At 41.0% G+C, this 25,115-nt stretch overlaps 1 protein-coding gene across 7 annotated transcripts in view; it reads left to right on the top strand.

The window, feature by feature from the left end:
- The window catches only part of PDE4DIP (phosphodiesterase 4D interacting protein), a 309,241-nt gene that overhangs the window by 222,256 nt on the left and 61,870 nt on the right, over positions 1–25,115 (top strand). For all 7 annotated transcript variants that reach the window (XM_075182734.1, XM_075182733.1, XM_075182729.1 and 4 more), the window contains 4 exons: positions 14,634–14,737; positions 20,422–20,534; positions 22,910–23,243; positions 23,437–23,599. In XM_075182734.1, coding sequence (XP_075038835.1) covers positions 14,634–14,737; positions 20,422–20,534; positions 22,910–23,243; positions 23,437–23,599 — 714 coding nt within the window. The remainder of the gene's footprint in view (positions 1–14,633; positions 14,738–20,421; positions 20,535–22,909; positions 23,244–23,436; positions 23,600–25,115) is intronic.

The following is a 25,115-nucleotide window of genomic DNA, read 5'->3' as shown; positions in this document are numbered from 1 at the left end:
GATCCACTCTAATGCTTAATATCCAACATTGATCAAACCTTTCCCATGCGGGCCAGATAACCCAGTGCTCCGGATCTATCTCCTGCTTTCTCCCGGATTACAGTGCCCAGTTATCGCTACATCCACTAATCTTTAACTGCTGCCCCCTCCTATTCATGCCCTGTACAGCTAACGGTATTTCCATCCGAGTCTAATTCCAAACTGTTCCAGCAATGTCCTGATTCTTTCTTTCCCACTCTCAGCCTCCCTCTGTTCTTTCTCTTCCCCCTCGATACCCAACGTTAGTTACAAACCAGCCTCCGTTCTACGCTCATTGGTCAGCAAGGTGCGGACATTGGGAGAGAGAAGGAAGAGATTGGATAAGCAAACTGAAACACAGTACCAGATACCAAGGTGATTTCTCTCGGTGAGTCCACCATCACTAACACCGTTTGTTGGCATATCAGGATGGTCACCCGGAACAGCAGTGGATTCCCCGTGGACGAGGACATGGTAAAACAAGCAGGAAACATGGGGTCTAGTCGCACCACTGAACAATCCATCGGTTCTGGACAATTTGGACAATGTCTTCGGAAGTGCTCCTACTCGCCACACTAAAAATACTTCACTGGGATCACTTTGCGGTCTGTCCCAACCTCTGGTGTTGGTTTCAGTCTGAAGTCCGGTCTGACAACTGTCTCAGCTGTCCGGTCCATAACACTGCGGTCTTCTCTCACCTCTGGTATTGGTTTTTGGCCTGAAGTCTGGCTTGACAACTTCCCTGCTGTCCGGCCATATTTTCGACAGCATAATACCGGTCAATAGCTGTAGCAAGTTCCTCAAGTGACTGAGGGGAGTCTGTAGAACCCATCTCTGTAACTCCCGACCTAGGTTTCACTCACAATGGTCGATAGCCAGGATTTCCAACATTCTGATCGGTTTATTATGGTCGCGTTTCAACCAACTCTTTGTTAACCTTGCCAGTTGGGCACGCGTTGCAGATCCTGGTTTAAACTGCCAGCCATGGAACCTTTGCACCTTATCTGGCCCTGTCACCCCTATCTGCGCCAAAATGTCGGCCATTAGTGGCTGCCTGGTCCTCGGGCACATCCATATAGGCCCGCTGGGCTTCACCTGTCAAATAAGGAGCCAGTTTCTCTACCCATTCACTTGTTGGCCACTTTAGACATGTTGCCGTCCTTTCAAACAATAATAAAAATGCCTCAACGTTGTCTGAGGAGGTCATCTTTTGCAAGACAGCAGGTCCATGCTCACTTTGTCTGAGCTGACTGAGCTCCGCTCTCAACGGTCTGTTATTTTCCACCTGAGCCACGGCTAGCATCTGGCCCTGCTGGCCCTGCTTTTTTTTTTGTCAGCTTAAACAGTAATGTCTTAGCTAGCAGCAGCTGCTACATTTTACCTCCAAGGAGGGACAAAACAATCAGTAGGAAAACTGAGAAAACACACAAAACTTTTCTTTTCATCTGTAAATCAAACTTATCTTTTGTTGTCTGGATGACTGGGTGGACAGCTGAGTTTTTGGCTGTCCTTTTAAGATTCCCACGATGAAACCTCTTTGTAGAAATCACCAAATAAAGACTTCTTGTTCCAGGCTTCTTAAGCATTAGCTGTTTTATTTGCAGCATAAAACAGCACATCACAAACATAAATGTCCATGGCTTCTTCACACACTGGCCCACAGTCCCTGACTATCGTCCGGCTGCTTGTCAGCAGCGGAAGCCCCACCCACCAGATCCCACAATCTTTTTATATGCACACCACAGCATTTAACCCAGTCAGGGATTTTACCCTTCCATATGCAGGAAAGGTGTGTCAAATAACCCTCTTTGCAACAATATATATATATATATATATATATATATATATATATATATATATATATATATATATACATACATACATACATACATACATACATATACATACACATAGATACATACATACACATACACATATACATATATATTTTATTAAAAAAAGACTAAAAACAAAACGTACAATTTACAACAATGGCATAAATTAGTAAAGTGCTTAACAATTGATGCCTTAACTATTACCACATTACTCTTATCCTTAACACTATAATATAAAAAAAGGACACCACACGTAACTTTTTGGCAAATAAATAGGTGTTTATTTAAAACAATAAACAGACTGTATAGTGGGAGAGAACACTGTAAGCTGATCGGCAAAGGCCCAAATGCCAATCCGGATGTCCAATCGCAAGTCACTTACCCTCTGGACATCAATAAGTTATACACCACTTTTACCTGAGTGCACCCTTATCATTTGTCTTTAAATCGGACCAATATTCACAGGCATTCCAGAACCTGAACCCTTCTAGGCTAATCATAATGCAACCCACAAGCCTGACCTTAGGGGAATCTAAGCTGACTCTTCAAAGAAAAGTGGGTTCCAAATGCCGCAATACAAGTATTGTCCGCCCCACCAATCTTACCCGCGGACTATACAATGTTCTGATGCCAAGCCATGTTTCCTCCCGAACCTAGGCCCATCTCCATACTACACGGCCCCAACCAAACTGCATAAACCTCCCCAATAAAAACCCCTTACCTTCTTTGGTTAAGTGCACCCGATCAGGTCTATAGAGACCGGGGTTCTGAAACCTAATTAAAGGATGTTCAAGCTGAATGCCATACATCAGGTGGAGAAACCAGGCCACAACCGAATTAACCTTCTCTCGGGATCTATCCACAACCCACCCATCAGGAAATTATCACTACACCTGGGGAACTATGTCAGACCAACACAAGAGCAAAATAGGCCAAGAGGCATGCACCCAAGCTAGGTCAGACTAAATGCGCTGAATAAGCTCCACAGATTTCACATGGCCAAAGTAAATTCCCCAAAGGTGGATAACCAAGATTTGGGGCACTCCTTGTCTGGCAATTTCCCTGGACAGGAGTTCCCCAAACCCAGGCCACCTCAAATCCTGCTGACCCAACCAATACAGAACCACAGGGCGTGGAAAGGAGAAAGTATATTGTGCCTAGTGCAAAGTGGCTCGATGCGCAAAGGAGTGGCCAGCGACCCAGATCTGCAGTGGAGTATCATGCACTGTAAGGCAGGAAGCACAATCATACATTAAATACCCCACAGGAATACAATATCCCTTCTAGCTGCCAGAGAACCGAGAGAAAGTAATGAAGAAGAAAGCAAGGCAAGAAAAATAAAAGAGCAAAATAAAAATTAAGAAAACAATAGACACCGGCAAAGGTAAAAACCATCAAAACCTTTTGATGCCAACAGTCAATTACCGTAGGTGGAAAAATCTGGAGAAATCTCCTGTTCCCAAAAGCAGCAAGTGACATAAGTCCTGTGTCCACCCTGAGAGAGTGGAGAAAACAGAAGTAGATTCAAGACAGAAGACAAGGCCTCAGGTACCACCTATACACAGTAGACTGCCACCTACCGAAATCCTGCATACACGACACTGAAGCACCCCATCCTAAAAGAATGCGTGCCAAACTGAGCACTATCCAAATGCAGGACTCCAAGTGTGCGCTTAAAAACCACTGTGCACTGATACATCGTAAGGAGAGACACATCACAATGACCCAGCCACGACACTGCATTCCTAGGATGCAGCTGAGCAAAATCAGTCACAACCCGTAGCGGGAAAACTGAATTCTGCGGAGGGGGGATCTTATCGCCTCCCCCCACCTAAATGGTCCAACTTGGCGTGATGCACCTCACATGAGTTGGAACTTTGAGTCAGAACAATGTGCTCAGCCAGCATTCCTGATAATGGGGTGGACCGCAACCATCGAGCTCACCCTAAAGGTGCCAAAGAATAATGTAGTAATGTCACACATTGAAGTCCGGCAGTTGCTTTTCAAACTTGCTCTCCGGCATGCTCACTCTATTTGTCCCTCCACTCTAGGCACAGAACCTTGTACCATAATAGTAATAATAATACTTTGCACAACAGAAGGCACATGGCCTTTTAAGACCTCTGAACCTGTGATCATGTGTTCTGTTTTGTGACCCACCCTGCTGTTCAGCTCAGCTATTTAAACCTGCTCAGTGCACAGGCCTGTGCCAGATTATTAGGCTCCATACCTTTACTCCAGCTTTCCTGTGCAACTTGTGGCTGAATCCTTTGTATGGTGATGGCAGAGGCCAGTGACAATTTCGCCAGACCCTCTATTCCAGCTTCACAATCTGCCAGACATAAGTAGGGCAAGGGGAACCACTGAGGGCTGTCCCCGGTGCCAAAGAACTAAACAGTTACTGCTGGGCAAGGCATCAGCCAGCCCATTCTCCACACTAGGCATGTGCCGAGCACTGAAGGTAACAATGAAAGACAGGCAGCGCAATACAAGCTGCCGCAGGCCAATGATCAGGGGGGAAGAAGTTTTTTGCCTATTGTTCGCTAGCCCAAATTATCGCACCAAAACACAACTTGCTTACCTTGGACCTAGGGGCCCATAATTCCATCTCAACTACAATAGGAAAACATTCCAGGAGGACAACATTGGATATCCAGCCAGAACTGATCCAGTCATCAGGCCAAGGGGGCACGCACCAATCACCGGCGAAATAGGCCCCACACCTGTGACTTCCCACATCCATAAACAGCTGCAACTCCCTAGTGGATATCGGAGGTCGGGCCATATATGCATCCTATTGAAATCCCGCAGAAACATGTTCCAAACCCACAGGTCTTCCCTGATCTCAACCGACAGTGGGATATGAAAGTGAGGACGTGTAAACACTGCAGTCGCCCGCTTCCATTTGCAATAAAAAATCCTGCCCATTGGGATCACCCGACAAGCGAAATTGAAAAGACCCAATATAGATTCCTAAAGGGGGCGGTGGAAATACCAATGTTTAAACATACCACATCTGGTTGATTGGTGCACCTCTGATATCAGCACATACAATTTCATTACTTTATTCACAGAGAGCCTACACAGACACAAACCTGTGTTGTTTTCGATCCCCAGGTAAGACAGCCAGGTCATGGGACCCTCAGTATTATCATGAGCCACAGGCACAGTGCAACCAAGGAAAATAAAACGTCTGCACAGACCAAGAACTGGCCCAGCCCTTTGACCAAGAAATCATCCAAATGGTGGATACCTTGATGCCCTGTACCACCAGCAACGCACCAATGCAAAAAGGTGCTAAAGCTCATAAAGGAGCAAAACACTGCATATCCCATGGGCAGGTACTTATTATAATGAGGGTTATCAAAATGCAAAAAGCCTGTTTTCTTTAAACACATGATGTTTTTGCCAGCAAAAGTCCTTGTTTTTGCTTTGCCCTATACACTAATAAGGTTATTATTTGTTTTAGGGTTAGCCTAAATAATGTTAGGGGTGGTACTGGGAGAAGGAGCAGAGTGCTAGGTGTTAAGCTGGATTAAGGCTCTGGGTGGCCGGGACACTTTAGACAGGGGTGGCCCTATGATGTAACATGGACACATTTTAGACAAATACGCAGGCAATATGGTGTGCACTACTGTTAGGTGCACACCGCTCTGCGTTTACAAGCAATACACTGAAGCAGGACATTCTTCCCAACTGTCCTTGTAGTCAGACCAAATCCTGACTAAGTGAGACAGTCACCCAAATTCGGGACCATCCCACCAGATTCAGGACAGTTGGCAGATTGTCCTGCTCTCTACTACCTGTTCTTGTCACTTTTACTGCTGGTGTCTTTAGCTCATTTGCTGCTTGTCCGGATACTGGAATGTTGGGTGCCCTATTTGGAAGCAAAATGGGTACATGAAATCTAGAAAACTCCAACCAGCCTCAATGTTAATCGAATAATACCCACGTTTTATAAGTAGGCCTCCCTCCAAACCCATCATTAAAATAATAATATTCACATTTGCTAAATATATCTATTTCCTTCCAACCAAGCCTGACATGAGACTTAGCACTAGTGCTCAATGTCAAGCAGCAGCTGAAAGGGCCAATAAAGTATTGTCATGCATAAAAAGGGGCATAGATGCAAGGGAAGACAATGTAATTTTGACACTATATAAATCTTTTGTAAGACCTCATCTTGAATACAGAGTACAGTTTTGGGCACCAGTCTATAAAAAATAAATTTTGGCGCTAGAAAAGGTTCAGAGAAGGGGGACAAAATTGATAAAGGTTATGGAGTAATTAGTTATGAGAAAAGATTAGCGATTTTAGGCATGTTTACTTTAGAAAAGAGGTATCTCAGAGGAGATATGATTATTGTGTACAAATACATTAATGCTCAATACAGAGAACTTTCAAGAGACCTTTTTACCCCACGAACTGTACACAGGACACGTGGTCATCCACTAATGTTAGAGGAGAGGAAGTTTCACATTCAGCAAAGGAAGGGGTTCTTTAGAATTATAAGTCAAGATATGGAATTCACTGCCAGGGAAGGTTGTGATGGCAGATTAAATTGATATGTTTAAGAAAGGGTTAGGCACATTTTTAGTGGAAAAGCGTATCCGGGTATCCAGGGTTATGAGTGTTAATTAAAATGAAGGCTAGTAGTGGATACAGGGAGAATTAGAACTGCAATGTTGGGCCAGGAAGGATTTTACCCGATCGAAAACCGATTGGCGGTTGCTTCAACTGGATCAATTTCGAATATAAGTGAGGGATCACAGGAGATCCAAAATAGGTTGAACTTGATGGACTGGAGTCTTTTTTCAACCACATCAACTATGTTACTATGTTACATTAAATTAATAGCAATCACATTTAATTAATATATCTATTTCCCTGAAAGCCAGCCTCAACATTAAATTAATAGCATTCCCATTTAATATATAAACCTATTTCCCTCCCTCCAAACAGCCCCATTAAATCATTCATATTCACAATTAATAAATAGTCCTCCTCCCCAAACTCAGCCGCATATTCAACTAATAGCCCCAAATCACCCCCAACATTAAATTAAAGGTCCCGTCATTTCACCCTAAATGAATACCCCCCTATTAAATTAAATTGCCCCATTAATAAATTAGATTGCCCCACCATCACCCCACAAAGAAAATAGCACCCATTAAATAATTAGCCCCCACCTGCACTCCACCAATAAATAGCCTACCTCCCACACTTTATTAAGACCCCCCTCACACACAAATAATATTAACATACTCATCCCCTTCACACATTATAATAACATTCCCCTGCCCCCTCACAAACACACACACAGACACACGCACATGATATTAACATAGTCCCATATCACACACACATTATATTAACATACCCCCCATGCATTATATTAACATATTCCCTCCATTCACACACATTATAATAACATAACCCCCCACTTACCTTGTTCCATCTGTGCATGCTGTGTGGTCTTGCTGGTCTTCACACATGGGACGGCACCTGTCACGTTGTACGTGTCCCATATGACACTGGGTCTCTCGCAAGATAGGTCACCCATATTGGTGAGAGGGAAATAAGGAATAGGGAGAGGCAGGATGAATCGACGGCTAATGATGGAAAGTGGATGGTCCCGGAGAAGGGGTCAGCCACCAAGTAATAGAGACTTCGGCCGGTCCCTGCACCAGCCCAAAATAGTCTCTTTTCTGTTTGGTCCAGCTCTCCCAGATGCCCAAGAGCAAGATACCTACACTAGTTGTATGTAAACATTTATTATCCTGTGTGTGCACCAGTCACATCTGTGTGCATTAATATTTCAGAAGGGGACTGCAATTGTAGACATTCTTCTGTGAACATAGGCAGAAAGCTTGTGGGATAGCAAATTACAGCATGTTACCATGCAAATTACCATGTTGTATGTGTGGATTCTGCATGTATTGGACAGATATCAATACTGTAAGTCACCAATCCACAATGTGGGCTGAACAAATATTAGTCTATCAGTTCACTAGCGACTATAGAGATTTATTATACTATAGGGAAACTATATTATGTTCCCACATACATTACATATAAACTGCAGTGCACTAAGGGTTTGACAACATATAATAATGAAGAATTTTGTTTCTCTGCCTTACCTTTGGCAATATATTAAATAACACTTGGATATGTTGATGCCATACAGCTACTTTAAAATTCACTCTCTATTAAAAACAGGGAATGCTAATTCTGTGAAGTTGACCAACTCTCGCCAAAATCTTAACCATCTGGCCAGTCTGTATACTCAGCTAAATCAGAATTCAATCAGAATTTCAATACAATTATTGCTACTTTTTTTCACAAGTGGATTGAGTCTATCCTACAAACAGCCTTTTAAGGCAAGTACTCCCCCAAGCAACAGCAGCATTTATTTGATATTCATATCAATGTGTCATATGCTTTGCCCCCTTTCAGTGGATTATCTGCCCATTCATTTTCACACCTGGGGGTAAATGTATCAATGTCCGGATTCTTCAACTCCGGCGAGATCGGCGTCTTCAGCGCTTAAATTTAAAGCGGCCCTGCCTTGTAAAGGGAAACTTAAATTTAAGAGCTGAAGACGCCGATCTCGCCGGAGTTGAAGAATCCGGACATTGATACATTTACCCCCTGACCTCTGAATCTCCAAATGAGGTGGTAAAAGTAGGCAAATGTGTTAGAAATTAATTTGCAATGTTTCAAATTTGTAGTAAATATGGAAATGGTTTACCCTGTATGAAACCAATAAAGATGATGTTTACATCTTTCCTATAGACAATTTATTATTAAGTTATGATTTTTGTAAAATGACAGAGCTTTATGCAGTGATTGTCAAGTAAAATAATAAAATCAATGTGTAAAAAAACAGTGGGACGGCCTGCATGTTCATTGTTCTTTAGGAACTGGGTTAAATGTGTTTAAAAAAATTTTATGTTTTGACACCAAATGTATTTGTGCTGTTTCTTAAAGGTCCAGTGAGTACATTATGCTTTTCATCATATATGAACAAAGATAAGCTTATAATAGAGCACCCAGGACTACAGAACCCATAATGCCCTGTCTTCTAGTGAGCTGCGGCATGCAGAGTACCATACAAGCTACAGATGATAAGCCCACAATTCTCTGGGTCTGGTTGGTTGAAAAATGGGGAAGTGTAACTGTTATGAAGCAAATCAGACTGTGTGAGATGTTGACCTAGGAGGGGGGGAGAGCCAGAAGCACAAGTGATAGAGAGGAAATCCTTTAGATCAGTCTGTCTACACATATATAAGCCTACTTTATTTATACAGTCATTGGCCAAAATTTCGAGAATGACACAAATATTATTTTTCACAAAGTCTGCTGCCTCAGATTTTATGACGGCAATTTGCATATACTCCAGAATGTCATGAAGTGTGATCAGATGAATTGCAATTAATTTCAAAGTCCCTCTTTGCCATGACAATGAACTTTATACCAAAACAAAATTTCCACTGCATTTCAGCCCTGCCAATAAAAGACCAGCTGACATTAGGTCAGTGATTCCCTCATTAGCACAGGTGAGAGTGTTGACAAGGACAAGGCTGGAGGCCACTCTATCATGCTCATTGAGTTAGAATGACAGACTGGAAGCTTTAAAAGGAGGGTGGTGCTTGAAATCATTGTTCTTCCTCTGTTAACCATGGTTAACTGCTAGGAAATATGTGCAGTCATCATTGCTTTGCACAAAAAGGGCTTCACAGGCAAGGATATTGCTGCTAGTAAGATTGCACCTAAATCAACCATTTAAGGGATCAACAAGAACTACAATGAGAGAGGTTCAATAGTTGTGAAGAAGGCTTCAGGGCGTCCAAGAACTTCCAGCAAGTGCCAGGACTGTCTCCTAAACTTGATACAGCTGCGGGATTGGGGCGTCACCAGTGCAGAGCTTGCTAAGGAATGGCAGCAGGCAGGTGTGAGAGCATCTGCACGCACAGTGAGGCAAAGACTTTTGGAGGATGGCCTGGTGTCAAGAAGGCCAGGAAAGAAGCCACTTCTCTCCAGGAGAAACATCAGGGACATACAGATATTCTGCAAAAGGTACAGGGATTGGACTAGAGATGCTCACTGACCCCCGTGTTTTGGTTTTGGTTTTGGTTTTGGATCTGGATTACCTTTGTGTTTTGGTTTTGGTTTTGCAAAACCGCCCTTGCGTGTTTTGGTTTTGGTTTTAGTTTTGTTTGGTTTTGTTTTGCTATTTTCATTAAAAATCAATGTTCTTGGCCCTAAAATAACCAAATTAAGTGCTCCACCTGTTTCTAGGATAAGTAATGTAATTATAAAGCTAATAAATAATCCAAAAAACAGTATAATTCCTGATAGGCCTTCATTAATTCTACACACAAACCAGATTGTCTTCCTCTCCATCTATGAATATTGGCAATGCAGCCATCATCTTTGGATGTATATTACACCCTACACTTATACTTAAATATGTAAAGAAATGGACAAAGGCAGTTTGGTTTCTGCCTCTATAGGCCCCCCTACATTTGTAGAAAATACTAAAAAATTCAGCCGTTATAGACTGTACAATATTAATTGAAATAGAGAAAGCCAGTTTGGTTTCGGTCTCTCTAGGCTCCCTCCACTTGTATAAAATACAAAAAAATTCAGCCGTTATAGACTCTACAATATTAATTGAAATGGAGAAAGCCAGTTTGGTTTCGGTCTCTCTAGGCCCCCCTCCACTTGTATAAAATACCAAAAAATTCAACCGTTAGAGACTGTACAATATTAATTGAAATGGAGAAAGCCAGTTTGGTTTCTGTCTCTCTAGGCCCCCCACCACTTGTATAAAATACCAAAAAATTCAGACGTTATAGACTCTACAATATTAATTGAAATGGAGAAAGCCAGTTTGGTTTCGATCTCTCTAAGCCCCCTCCACTTGTATAAAATACCAAAAAATCCAGCCGTTATAGACTGTACAATATTAATTGAAATGGAGAAAGCCAGTTTGGTTTCGGTCTCTCTAGGCCCCCCTCCACTTGTATAAAATACCAAAAAATTCAACCGTTAGAGACTGTACAATATTAATTGAAATGGAGAACTGCTGCCACTGGTGCAGGACTGACACAAACAACCTCATCCTCATCAACATCCTCATTAGCGCCCTCGTCACCTCCACAAATCTCCCCCTCATCCTCTTCTATTTCCAAAGTGGCATCCTCAATTTGTGTATCACCGGCTACATTCGGGCTGTTCAGGCACACATCAGCAGAACTGCTGAAAGGGTCCCTCTTTATGGGTACACTATCAGAATGCTCACGATTAGACATCCCACTGTTGGATGGACTCTCCACAGGGATTAGTGTCATTTGTGATTCAGAGCAAACATTATCCTCTAATGCCTTACTGTTATCTTGCAGCTCGGCTTTGACCCATAACAGTAGTTTTGCACCACTTGTAGGCTCGGTAACATTTTTTGATCTGCCACTAATAGACAAAGGTGAAGGCCTCATTCTCTCTTTGCCACTGTGTGTGTAGAATAGCATGTTGGCAATTTTTTTTTTATTGGCACTTAACTTTTCCTCAGTTACACTTCTTTTGTGCTTCAACACGGTAAATTTTGTTTTGGTGTGTGTTTTTTTGACTGATTTCAAAAGACTGTGTAGTTTGACATCACCTTTCCCAGATGACGGACTGGGAACACTACCATCAGGACTGGTGACAGAACCTGGTTGCTGATTCTGCTCATATGTGGACTGCTTAGAATCCATTATGAAACGCACTGGTAATGCTACAAAATGTTTTAGATACTGCTGACAAATATGACTTTTGACAGCCAGAAATAATAATGCAAAAGAATGGGGGACACCCCAAAAGCACTTTGGAGTGCTAAAAATTATTTGGAATATTGCTGACCAACAGGACTTTTGACAGCCAGAAATATTAATGCAAAAGAATGGGGGACACCCCAAAGGCACTTTGGAGTGCTAAAAATTATTTGGAATATTGCTGACAAACAGGACTTTTGACAGCCAGAAATATTAATGCAAAAGAATGGGGGACACCCCAAAAGCACTTGTAGTGCCAAATAATGAAAAAAAAGACTCCTCTTCCCTCCTCTCTTCTCTATCAATTGTTATCAGAATTGGAATCAGAATTGTATTCACTGTCCCTGCTCTAATCAGTCTGTGACTACACCCTGCTCTCGCCCTCTGCCAATTGGCGATGGATTGCTGTGGAGGTGGGTATTTATAATTTTCAAGTATTGCGAGAACCGAGCCTCGAGATCTGACGACGTCACAATGACATTCGGCCTCGTTTTGGAATCCGAGCGGGCGGGAGAGTACCGAGCCTACTCGGCTCGGTACTCAGATAGGCAAAGTTCGGGTGGGTTCGGTTCTCGGGGAACCGAGCCTGCCCATCTCTAGATTGGACTGCTGAGGACTGGAATAAAGTCATTTTCTCTGATGAATCCTCTTTCTGGTTGTTTGGGGCATCTGGAAAAACGCTTGTCCTGAGAAGGAAAGGTGAGCGCTACCATCAGTCCTGTGTCATGCCAACAGTAAAGCATCTTGAGATCATTCATGTGAGGGATTGCATCTCATCCAAAGAAGTGTGCTTATTCTGTACATTGCAATACGTGTTAAGCTGACCAACTCTCGCCAAAATCTCACAATTTTGCCTAAGAACACAGCCATGAATAAAGAATGGTACCAAAACATCCTCCAAGAGCAACTTCTCCCAACCATCCAAGAACAGTTTGGTGACAAACAATGACAACATGATGGAGCAACATCACCATAAGGCAAAAGTGGTAACTAAGTGGCTCGGGGATCAAAACATCGAAATTTTGGGTCCCTGGCCAGGAAACTCCCCAGACCTTAATCCCATTGAGAACTTGTGGTCAATCCTCAAGAGGTAGACAAATAAAAACCCACAAATTCTGACAATCTCCAAGCATTGATTAGGCAAGAATGGACGGCCATCAGTCAGTATGTGGCCCAGAAGTTGATTGACAGCATGCCAGGGCGAATTGCAGAGGTCTTCAAAAAGAAGGGTCAACACTGCAAATATTGACTGTTTGCATAAACTTAATGTAATTGTCAATAAAAGCCTTTGACACTAATGAAATGCTTGTAATTTTACTTCAGTATACCATAGCAACATCTGGCAAAAAGGTCTAAAAACACTGAAGCACAAACTTTGTGAAAACCAATACGTGTGTCATTCTCAAAATATTTGGCTATGACTGTAAATCATTGTAAGAATGTTGGTATTTCATTCATAAATAATAACATTCATACATTTAAGCTGGTAGGCATATCATCATCAGCAATTTTTTAGATAGCACCATCAATTCCGCAGCGCTGAACAGAGAATATTTATCATTCACATCAGTCCCTGCTCCAGTGGAGCTTACAGTCTAAATTCCTACACACACACCAATTTGCTAGCAGCCAAATAATCTACCAGTATGTTTTTGGAGTATGGGAGGAAACCAACGCACACACGGGGAGAACATTGCAAACTCCACACAGATAATGCAATACAAAGGGGACAAGAGAGAGATACACAAGCAGGTATAGCTTATTGATAGATATACAATTATAATTATACATACATATACATAATTGTACAATTATAATTATACATACATATACATAATTGTGAGAAGGCAGATGCCTTCTCACAATTATGCTGGGTACACAAAACAGTCTTTTCAGCTGATTATCATGTCAATCAAACGATAAACGACCGCTCTCCCCAATATTGCATTAGTGTGTTCACTACAACAATGAATGATTATCGTTCCAAAACACTTTTTATCATTTAATTTGATTTTTAAACCGGACTAAAAATGTTGTTCATTGATGGAACAATGTAGTTCCAATCCTGCAGTGTGTACGTACTCACAACCATCTGTCCAACAACCTGCTGATAGTTCCTCTAACAGTGATGCCTTTCTGGGCATGTATATTTAAATTTATGATGTTGTCTATACATCTGTCATGTGGTGCGCTATCAAAATGTCAAGCAAGTGGGAATAGTGTTATTTTAATGGTGAAGCAAAAATAAACCTGTTCTACATGCTCCATGTCATTTATGTGTTCCTGGATGCAAGTGTATACAACATGCACTGTTAACAAATGTGAAAGTACATATTCTCATTAAAGTCTCATTTATTTACAGATGTGACATGTGGCTATATATATATGTATATATATATATATATATATATATATATATATATATATATATATATATATATATATATATATATGTATAATAGATGGATGGTGCATAATTCAGTTGTGCATAATTCAACTATTTGTGCAAAGTGGAAAAAGCTGTGTGCTTCTATTCACATCAAGTAAACAAATTCTATTGGATCATTATCAGACCTGGGAGTAAATTTATCAAGCTGCAAATTTGAAAATGTGCAGATGTTGCCTATAGCAACCAATCACATTCTAGCTGTCATTTTCTAGAATGTACTAATAGGCAACATCTCCACTTTTCCAAACCCACAGTTTAGTAAATCTAGCCCTAAGTGTGTTCTGATCCTGGGGCTCTGGCAAAGCAGAAGGCTCATACCATGTGTGGGCAGTTTTAGCTGCACAAACTAAAATGTAAACACAACATCTTTGCATTCTTGCATACTACGTGCAGTGCATGTTCAGCAGATTATGGAGCATTACAATCCCCCATAATGTAATGTGTACATGCAGAACTGAATTTGATGATGTACCCTTAGAATGTCGCTGATAGTGATAATTATATTCTCTTCTGCAGGCACGTGTGAAAACAATAACAATGTTGTTGACAATACATATCAGTTTACGGAATGCATAGAAGATGCAATAAATGCTGACATATTAAGAAAATCCCTACAAAAGGTAAGCTTCCACAAGAGTTTATTAGTTTCCAATGTATTTAATTATCTATCTTAAAACAAATGATTTGCTTATTTTAACACACTACTGTAGTAGAATGATATTTTTAAAAAAAACTTATCTATTGCTCTTGCCAAAGTGCTTTTATTGATTAGCCATTTTAAACTACAGAAGTATCATAACTGAATCAATTGTATTATGCTAGTGTATAGGTATCTTTAAGTTATTGCCCATATGATTTTAAAACAATAAAGCTAGGGCACAATTATGGTATGCATACTGAGTACAATATAAAATCATCACTTACTTTTCTAAATGAAGTAGAACAGGGATGGGAATTTGTTACAGTTAGGACCCGATTTTGCTTTAGTTACAGTGAGCATGTGTGAGCATGTGTCTGTGGACTATAGATGCGGCGGCTCTTTGATTAGACAGTGCATTAAGTAAAAAAAATATTTCCTCAATTGCACAGAAAAATTGTAACCGTCTTTGGATGAACAAATTGTGCATGGTAGCAACACTATTGGATCTATTTATGAAACTGCAATAAGCCCAAAATGGCTATTGCAGCTTTCTGTTCAATTCAGCAAAGAATTAACGCCAGAGAAATATGTCTCCGGCCTTAACCTATGTATCACTGATTAATACCATCCTATATGGGGAAAGCGACTGTGACCAATACAAACGACAACAAACTTTGCTTACCGCCACCAACTAATGCTATCTTAGGATGCTGTTAGCTGCTCATGTGCAATAGTTATACAAGCAAGTTAATCCAATTGTAAAGCACTACGGAATTTGCTGGCACTATATAAATAAATGGTAATGATGATAATTATCAGGAAAAGGCTTTCCCATGTCGATTAGGAGGGGCTTTTCTCTTGGGGCACGACAAGAATTCCTGGCATGTTTAACAGTGGTACTGCATTTTGTATTGTTGTGATATACAGCAATACAGAATGATAGTTACTGCTAGCCAGCAATGATAAATAGACCCCTATATTTTGTAATGGGACTGGAAAGGCTACTAAATTATCAATGTAAAGGAAGGTTGGCTAGTAGTTGGAAACACTAAAAAAATTTGTGTTTCCAATTATGTAAATTTGATTTGTTATGACCCCTGGCTATGGATGATTACATCTCTGACTCTTAACCTTTGGCTTTGAACAAGTACTGCACTGGCTCTTAACCCTTGGCTTTAGACTACTTCCTCTCTGGCTTTTTTTACCCCCCACATTGGATTACATCATCTTTGACTCTAAATCCCTGGCGATTCTCTGGACTTTGCTATTGCCTGAGTCTTTAGACTCCCTTTCTGTGCTTAAAGATACAGTGCCCTATATACTCAAAGTTCTTATTCACTCCTGCCATTGGAATACATAAATACACAAAACCAATATTTTGCAACTCAAATGCTTAGGACTTGACAGGACCAATGTTACGGCTAACGGTTACTATCATGAGCTTGTAGAACAGATGTAGAGGTCTTCACATATAGCAACCGCCTTTCCCCTAGAACTTGTTACGCTCACAAATACTCAGATGCCCCCAGGTCTTACACTCGGCGTAGTACAAGCTTATGAACGTACCAAGGTACGGAATAGCGGGAGATGACAAACAAAGCGTGGTCAGAAAACAAGCCGAGATCCAAAGCGGGAATCATGGTCAGGAACAGACAAGTTGTCATGGCTGCCAGCAATCAAAAGGAGTCCAGAAATGAAGCAGAGGTCAGGGCAACAAGCCAGCAATCAACGTCCAGGAAACAAGCTGGGGGTTATACACAGAGAAGAAATCCAAAGTTTCAGCAACACAGCAGGATCAGGCAAACAAACAGGAAACTGGACCCTATAACCGGCAGGGAGGCTAAGCTCTCCCTGCCCTACATACACAGATGGGCCAATCAGAGAAGGACATACACAGTAGTCCTAATCAGCCCATAAAGCTGTAATCAATCCCTAGCTGGTGCGCACGCGTTCAGATGTCAGTTTAGCCAGACCACGGAGAGAAGCATCCAACAGCCGGGACGTGTGGATGGAAACGACATTCCAGTCATCATGGTGATGGCTGGAACGCGAAAGGCAGCTGAGAGTGAGCCGCGCCGTTCAGTGGTAAAGCCGCGGCTCATGACAACCGAAGCATAAAATTCACACTACTGGCTTCTTTCCTTAACAAACAAATTAATCGTCATGGCTGATGACATCAGATTCTATAGAGTCTCTAGAGCTGGTGATGTCAGGTGAGGTGACTCAGCCTCGGTCATCATAGAGAAGGCCCAAAGCTTCAAAGAAACTGTCCACTGATGTGACTGCACTGTGCCCCACACTGAGAGTGGGGCACAGTGATGATCTAAGGGGAGGCCTCTTCATTTTAAGAAGATACTCAGGATGTTTTATTGATATACTGGTGATGATTTTCAATCTGGTACGCATATTCTTTATATGAGTGCTGGGGAAATATAATATGACACCCCTTTCCTGTTAAGAACTGCACTATGGTATCACTGCGCCGTTGTTCTCATTAAAGTGGTGATTGCATGTGGAAGGTTTTCTGTGTGTATCACTGGGTAATTCTTATCCCCATGAGGTGTATCAGATGTGGTATTAAATACTACACTATTACCGGTGTTCTCCACATTATTTTTATATATATGCGGTGAGATCCAGAGGAATATCTCAATTAAGGCGAGGATCCATCATACAAAAAAGACTATTGACAAGTCTCTTTCGGTACGCATATTATTTTATAACAAGCTTCAGTACACCTTTAATACTACACTATGAGGCGCCGTGCTTATGCTTTATTTTAGAGTCTGTATATATATATATATATATATATCCTGTGTATTAATCTTTAGTGTTGCATGTGTCTGGTGTTCATATCTCCTCTACCTTATGATTGTCTGGTCACTCATATGGTTTTGTTACGAATCACCTTACTAGTTAAGTTAGTGAGCTTCACCTGTAACAACTCCCATTCTTATGGAACTAGACATGTTTGCCAGTATGTGACTGTCCCCAAGACTTAATCTGAAGTAATGGTAATTTAACTGAGGTAGGTGCAGTGTCAGATTGGGGCATGAAGGGCCCACAGGGGGAATACAATGGTAGAGGCCCACCAGAAGGGGTGTGGCCAGCCACTAGAGACGCGTTACCAAACTACTAGAGAAGGTGTGGAAAGCCCACGAAGGACAGCTAGCACCATAGTGTATTATATAAAGAATGCAGTATGCATATAAAGTGTACATAATAATCTTGGCCTGCCCCTTAGATTGGGCAGAACAGTCACCAAAAATTGGGATTGTCCCACTAGAATCAGAACATTTAACAGACTGTCCTGCTCTCTCCTACCTGTTCTTGTTACTTTCACCACCTGGCTGCTGATTTCTTTAGTTGTGGCTTGTCTAGATCCTGGAATGTTGGGCGCCCTATTTTGAAAAAAAAAATGGGCACATTTACAAAATGCCAACCAACCTTGGCGTTAAATCAATAGCACCCACGATTAATAAATAGGCCTTCCTCCAGCCCCAACATTAAATTAATAGTATTCCCATTTAATAAATAAACCAATTTCCCTTCCTCAAAACAGCCCCAGCAATAAATTAATAGCATTTACATTTAATAAATATACTTATTTCCCGCAACCATCGCTGCCATTAAATAATTCATATTCACATTTAATAAATAGACCTCATTCTCCCCAAACTCACCCCCACATTCAATTGATAGCCCCAAACCACCCCATCTTAAATTAATAGTCCCCACTATTAAATTAAATTGCCTCACACACACACACATTACATTGCCACAAGCCCCCTGTGCCATCACACACGCACACACTACATTGCCACAAGCCCCCTGTGCCATCACACACACAAACACACTACACTGCTACTAGCCCACTGTGCCATCACACACACGCACATACTACATTGCCACAAGCCCCTTGTGCCATCACACTCACACACACTACATTGCCACAAGCCCCCTGTGCCATCAAACACACACACACTACATTTACACAAACCCCCTGTGCCATCACACACACACACACACACACACACACACACACACACACTACATTACCACAGGCCCCCTGTGCCATCCTGCACACACACACTACATTGCCACTAGCTCCCTGTGTTATCACACCATTCTGACATACTAAGGTGTACAAACTGCAGCAGCTAAAATAAAAACAGCAATAACCTACATGGCAGAGCAGCGGTAAACAGGTGCCGGATGCACTGCTGCACACCCCCTATGAATAGGTTTAGAGGGAAGAACGGCGCAGCCGAGCCCTTCAAAAGCGCTAGGCACACCCATAGGGTGGTCACACCCCCAGTGTGATGCTTCCACACACCCATTTCAATGCAGCCTGAAAAAAGTTGGAAAGTATGATATTGAGTGATAAAACATGTCAATAGGAGGATATTTTGTGCAAGTAGAATTTAAAGTGGTTTGAATGTATTTTGGAAGTGTACGAATTCACATTTTATGAGACTGGAGGGGAAGAAGGTCAGCAGGTGTTGTGACTGGGGAAGTGTTGGTGGTACCCATGGAGTTGAGTGCATTTTGGAAATACCACTGTGATTATTGCTAAAATTATCATCTGTGTGGAGTTGGATATAAAGAAACATTTTAGTGTAATGTTTCCTGGTCAACATTAATGTAAAATGTGTGCTTTATTCAGAAGGTATTTGGCAAGCTGAAAATGCCCAATACTTGCATTATTTTGTTGTTCCAGGGTTTTGGAGGCGGTCTCTCTCTGCAACCTCTTATTTCTAAATGTATTTTCTTCGCATTAATTGGTGCATAGATTATTGTCTGGTTTTATTAGGGCTTCTCCTTAAATAAGGATTTGGTTTAGTAGTAAAATGTGTTTGATTGTTGGGGTCTATATGTTTCCTACATTCTTCTAAACTATTATTGGTTTGCAAAAGTATACTGTTGCTATACCAGGAAATGCTGGAGCATCAGTGTTGCAAGTAACCAGTGTATGTTTAATAAAATCTTTCTACATCCCTTTCTATCCTTCAATATCTACTATTAGTCATTAAATCTACTATTAGTCATTGTTAGATAAGTAGGGTTCATGATTTGTCGATTGAGTATCGAGTCAGCTTTGGCGATTGGGATTTGAGTATGGGATATAGTTGTTGCTATCTTTGGTCAAGGTGTTGATCATCCAATGGTCTTTAGTTATTGGTGTATTGTGGTAGATAATATTATCCACAATATCACCTTAGGTGTATTTGTTGTCGGGAAAGGGAATGAAATGTTGTCATTATCTGAATGACAGTTTCTGAGCCCAAAGTTGTAGTCTGTGTTCTCTTTGTCACATTTTTCACATTTCTGATGAATAATCTTTCCCTGAGGATCCAATATTACATATGCATCCAGGTCCTTATCTATTCTATTAAATAAATTAATTATACAGTTTATAAGAAACTTGATTAGAGCAAAGGAGCAATGTTATCTTTTCATGAATTGGGGTTCATTCAAACTGTGGTAATGCCAATTTTTAGTGTCCATATCTGTGTTGGGAGAGATCGGGTTATGCTGTTTCATATGTATCTGGTAAAGTCAGTATAGGTTACCCAATCAGGGAGATAAGAAGAGCAATAGGAGATAAATGAAGGATGAAATTTGCATAAACATATTAAAGGATGATATTTTAATTTCTTCCAGTTAAAGAGTGAACTTCATCATTTGATCAATGAAAAGAAAAATGTAAAAGAGGAGTTGCGTATTCTCAAAACAGAGCTTCTGGATACAGAAATATATTCAACATCTGAAGAGAGGTATTGCCCAAACTACCTTACTGAGTGTCATTTATATCCATTTTCATTTTTTACATGTTTGGTTATAACTGCAGAGATTGGTGCACTGCTGAATACAGAGGAACCCTTTATTTTTAAAGGCAAACTAACTCTATTTATTTTTCCATTTTTATTTGTCAAATGTAAATATTAAGATGAATGTATAAAAATATTTACTTTGAAGGACTTTAACTATGAAGAAGTTACTATACCTGCTGGCCGACTTTACCATTCACAGTGGCAGACTTTAGCATTCAGAGTGCATTGTTCTTGTCTCTGTACCATAATTCAGACATCCTTATTAATCATGTTAATTTGTGATAATTCTTTTTGGCAGTGGCAGGGCTAACACCATTGGCGGAGCTGTAATGTAGTTTGGCGTCTGGCCAGTCCTGGCTTTGATTTTCGAGGCAGGCAACCATAGGTGATGAAGTGCCCTGGTGGCTTTATGATTAGATGGGGAACACTAGATTAATTCTACTGTCCACACAGATTGGTTTATATATCAAACATTCAAAATTCAAAAAATACAGATGACTAAAGTTTGTGCATTGGATATCATTGTATGTATACAACAGATTCATTCTCATAACTAAGGGCAATAAAATAAAAATTTGAATGAAATCGTGCATTTTTCCCTTACAGGGAAAAATGCACGATTTCTAGAGAGGGGTTACCACGCCAGGCCACCAGTGGACGTGACCAGCATGCATGGGGTGCGGCTATAATTTTAGACAGTGCTTGGCTGCTCTACAGCTCTTCCTATCCCCATCATATAGATGGGCAATGCTGTGTGCACTACTGTTAGGTGCACGCAGCTCTCCCTTTTAGAGCAGAGCCGTGTGAAGCAAGACATATCTCCCAACTGTGCCTATAGTCGGGACAAAGTCCTGACTGGGTGTGTCAGTTCCCAAAATTGGGAATGACCCACCAAAATCAGGACAGTTGGCAGACTGTCCTGCTCTCTCCTACCTGTTCTTGCTGCTTTCAATACTTGTTGCTGCTGCTCATGTCCTAAGCTCAGTTGCTGCTTGTCTGGATCCTGGAAGGTTGGGTCCCTGTTTTGAAAAAGGATAGGTACATGATATAGAAATTCCAGCAATGAGTGAACACAGTAGAGCTCCCTCCCCCAAAACAGCCGAATATAAAAAAAAAAGCACTCACGTTTAATAATTAAGCCTCCCAGCAACCAACCCAGACAGTAAATTAATGCCATTCACTTTTAATATAAAAATCCAAACCCGCCCAACGACCCCGACATTAAATTAATAGTATTTACATTTAATAAATAAACCTATTTCCTCACAGACATTAGTAATTAGCATTCACTTTTAACAAAGAGAAATCCTTCTCCTCAAACTCAGCAACACATTCAATTAATAGCACCCAAACCAAACCAGCATTAAATGAATAGTTCCATCATTCCACCCTTAACAGGTCCGCCATAACCCCACTATTAAATTAAATATTCCCAAACTTCACCCCACCAATAAATTAAAAGCTCCCACTCTCAATCTACTATGAGATTAATATTTGACACCACATCCACATCACATAAAATACCTCCATACACTTACATTAAAATCCCTTTTCCCCCCTTCCCCACACTTATATTTAAAGCCCCTCCAAGCCTATGTTTACAAAGGAACTATTGTACTTTTACATTAAATCACCCCACTTACATTAAAAGCACTTGAGACCTCCCCCCCCACACACACACACACATTCACACACTTACCCTCTTCATCTAGTGCTGTGTCTTGTGTCCTCCTGCTGCACACTTGAGATATGCAGGCAGTGGGAGAGATAAGGGGCGGGGACAAGCAGACAGTGCACCATGCTGGGACTAGGGGGTTACATGCACTAGGAAACCCCCCTGGGTTTGCCCGAGGATCAGGCCTATTGGTTTCAAATTCATGCTTTGTACTAACGTTGTGAATACTGAATAGTAGTACAATGCATGAAAATGGGTCTGACAATGGAAACTATTGTTTCCAATGACCCACTGGCGATGTTATCTATGTTTCAGAGCATTGTAGCAGTGTTGCAGTTTTCAGAATGCTGCCTACTCCATTCAAAGGCGCAGATAACTGCATGTCAAATGCATTTCTGATTAACATGTAGTTTCACTTGCATGTGATTGCAAATCAAAGTCCAGATAAATAAGATACAGATATTGTAAACTAGTTTCATATTTATGTATTTTTTTTCTAGTAGTAATACTTTAAAATACAAGTGTGTTGATCTGAATAATTGAGCTTAATAACTTTGCTATGAATCTGGCTATGAATGAATTTGAATTAAAGAAACCTACCAATATCACTGAAATAATAGTTACACTTTAAAATTTCTTGCAGAAATGTGCATCAAAAGTTCAGCTTGAAAGTGGAAGAAGAAAGTGCAATGTTGGAACAGTGGTTGAATAAAATGGAGATTGAAGAAGGAGTTGATTTAGCAGTAGATGATAGAAAGCAAAAAGTAAAGATAAGTCAGGATGAGTCACGGAACACATACCAGATGGTTGGATTGTTGGATGAAAAGGACCCTTTGAATTCAAACCTGACTATCAATGTAACCAAGAAAATTGGGTATATAGAGACAGGTCTGAAATGTTCTGCAAACAAAGGCCAACCAAGAGAAGATGGTGAAGATTTTAAAATTCCTCCCATACAGGAGCAATTTGATTTATTGGTATGCACTCTCATTAATTATGTTAGTTGAAGGGATGGAGGGGGTTTCTACCTTTGCAATTAGCACAAATCGTTTATTTTGTGGGCTTTTAATAAATATTATTTTTGACATTGGACATGGTAAATAAGAAGTTACAAGCTGTTTATCAATGCCTTACTTTATTAATTCACTTGTACTTATTATTTTGCTGCAGTATGCCCATTGGCCAGTTACCAGTTATCTTGCAGCAGACAGAAATCGGGAGAAGCAGTTACAGTTGGAGCAGCAAAATCCTGAGCTACAACATGCATTAATGGCATCTAAAGTGCAGACACAGACTGAAACCAAATATGGAAAACATAGTGGATTCCTATTAAGTAGGTATTTGTTTTTCTTTTAGGTTAAAATAACTGCCATTAAAATACTTAATGGTTTATGTTCAACCATGACATGACTCCCTGAAACCATAACTAAAACTTTATCATTATATAAATGACACAGACACTAGAGTTTGGCAAAAATAAGAGGTTGAGGTTATTTACATGAGAAAAACACGTGGTAGAGGAGAAAGTATAAACAGCTCAGTTAGAACAAATTCCCAACATATCACAATGAGGGTCACTTACCCTCTCAATATAAATAAACTGGGGGACGTTTCCCTCCCAAGGGCGCACCATTACAGCAACTGGGCATCCATAAACCCCAAGCCTTACAGGACCCGCATCCCCTCAGGTCTGATGGAAGCAACCAACAATCCCACCCCTGAGGACAGTGCCTTTAACCAAAAACAAAGCTTGACACTTCGAAGGGATGTGGACTATTCAGCTAAATAACATAACCATGTGCCCATTAGATATTGGCCTCTGGCTGCTAATGCTTTCCGGTCTACAAGCACAACATCCACTCCCACGGAGTCAGGGCACACCACCCTAGATCACCCACCACCATAGTGGGATCCGACAAAACATAGGAACACCAAACGGGGACTGGCACCCAGAACCCTCAAAATCAAGGTCTCTAGACCTGATCAGCAGCACTCACCTTCAATAGCAAATGATCGTTGGCACACAAAGAACTCAGCAATGGGCAAACAATCCCAAATGCCCAGGTGAAGCAGGAAATCCTGGCACCAAAAGACTCAAAGTATGAACATCATTCTGGGGATGGATGGGTGGGTAACTTGAACCAAGGTAAAAGAGAAGCACCAGCAGCCCAGTAGGAAATTTATAACAAGACATGCTAGGCATCTTCCACAGTGACACACCATGGGAGTAACCCAGGAAGCCTGCTATGACCCTTAACCCCATAAGGAATAAGAGTCCATGTCAGATGTTAACATAAACCTTCTCCTTTTAATTTACTTTGGGCTGATGACAATCCCTCATTTGTAAAAGAGAGGCATTTAATAGAAACATGACTTTTGATAATTAATTGTGCACAGTAGTGCCACTATATAATGTGGCAGTGGTACAAAACCAGTTTCTTTATTCCGAGCCCCAAGTGTCAGTATGCTATTGGTTAGGAACTACAAAAGAAATAGTTTTGAATATAAATAATTTTATAGCTACCATATGGGGAATACAAAAACAGATTCTGGATCCTGCCTATTATTATTATTATTATTAATTTTTATTTATAGGGCGCCACAAAGTATCCTTAGCGTCGTACAAGGACAAACAATGGCACAGTACAAGGTGAAACAGCACAGTACAAGTAACAGTAAGCACTATAACTCTGGTGGCTCAGTCACAGCAAGAAAGAGAGGGAGGGGAAAAGTGAGTACAGGCAGGTAACTATGGCCCAAGAGGGTGGGCACGGATGACAGGTAAAGAGTCACTGAGGGGAGCGGAGAGAAGCGAGAGGAGACAGAGGGCAGAGGGTTGGAGAGGAGGT

This window comes from Mixophyes fleayi, chromosome 8, assembly GCF_038048845.1.
Source record: "Mixophyes fleayi isolate aMixFle1 chromosome 8, aMixFle1.hap1, whole genome shotgun sequence".
Classification (NCBI taxonomy): domain Eukaryota; kingdom Metazoa; phylum Chordata; class Amphibia; order Anura; family Limnodynastidae; genus Mixophyes; species Mixophyes fleayi.
Note: the sequence above shows the minus strand (reverse complement) of the source record. Positions and strands in the feature narration are given on the sequence as shown.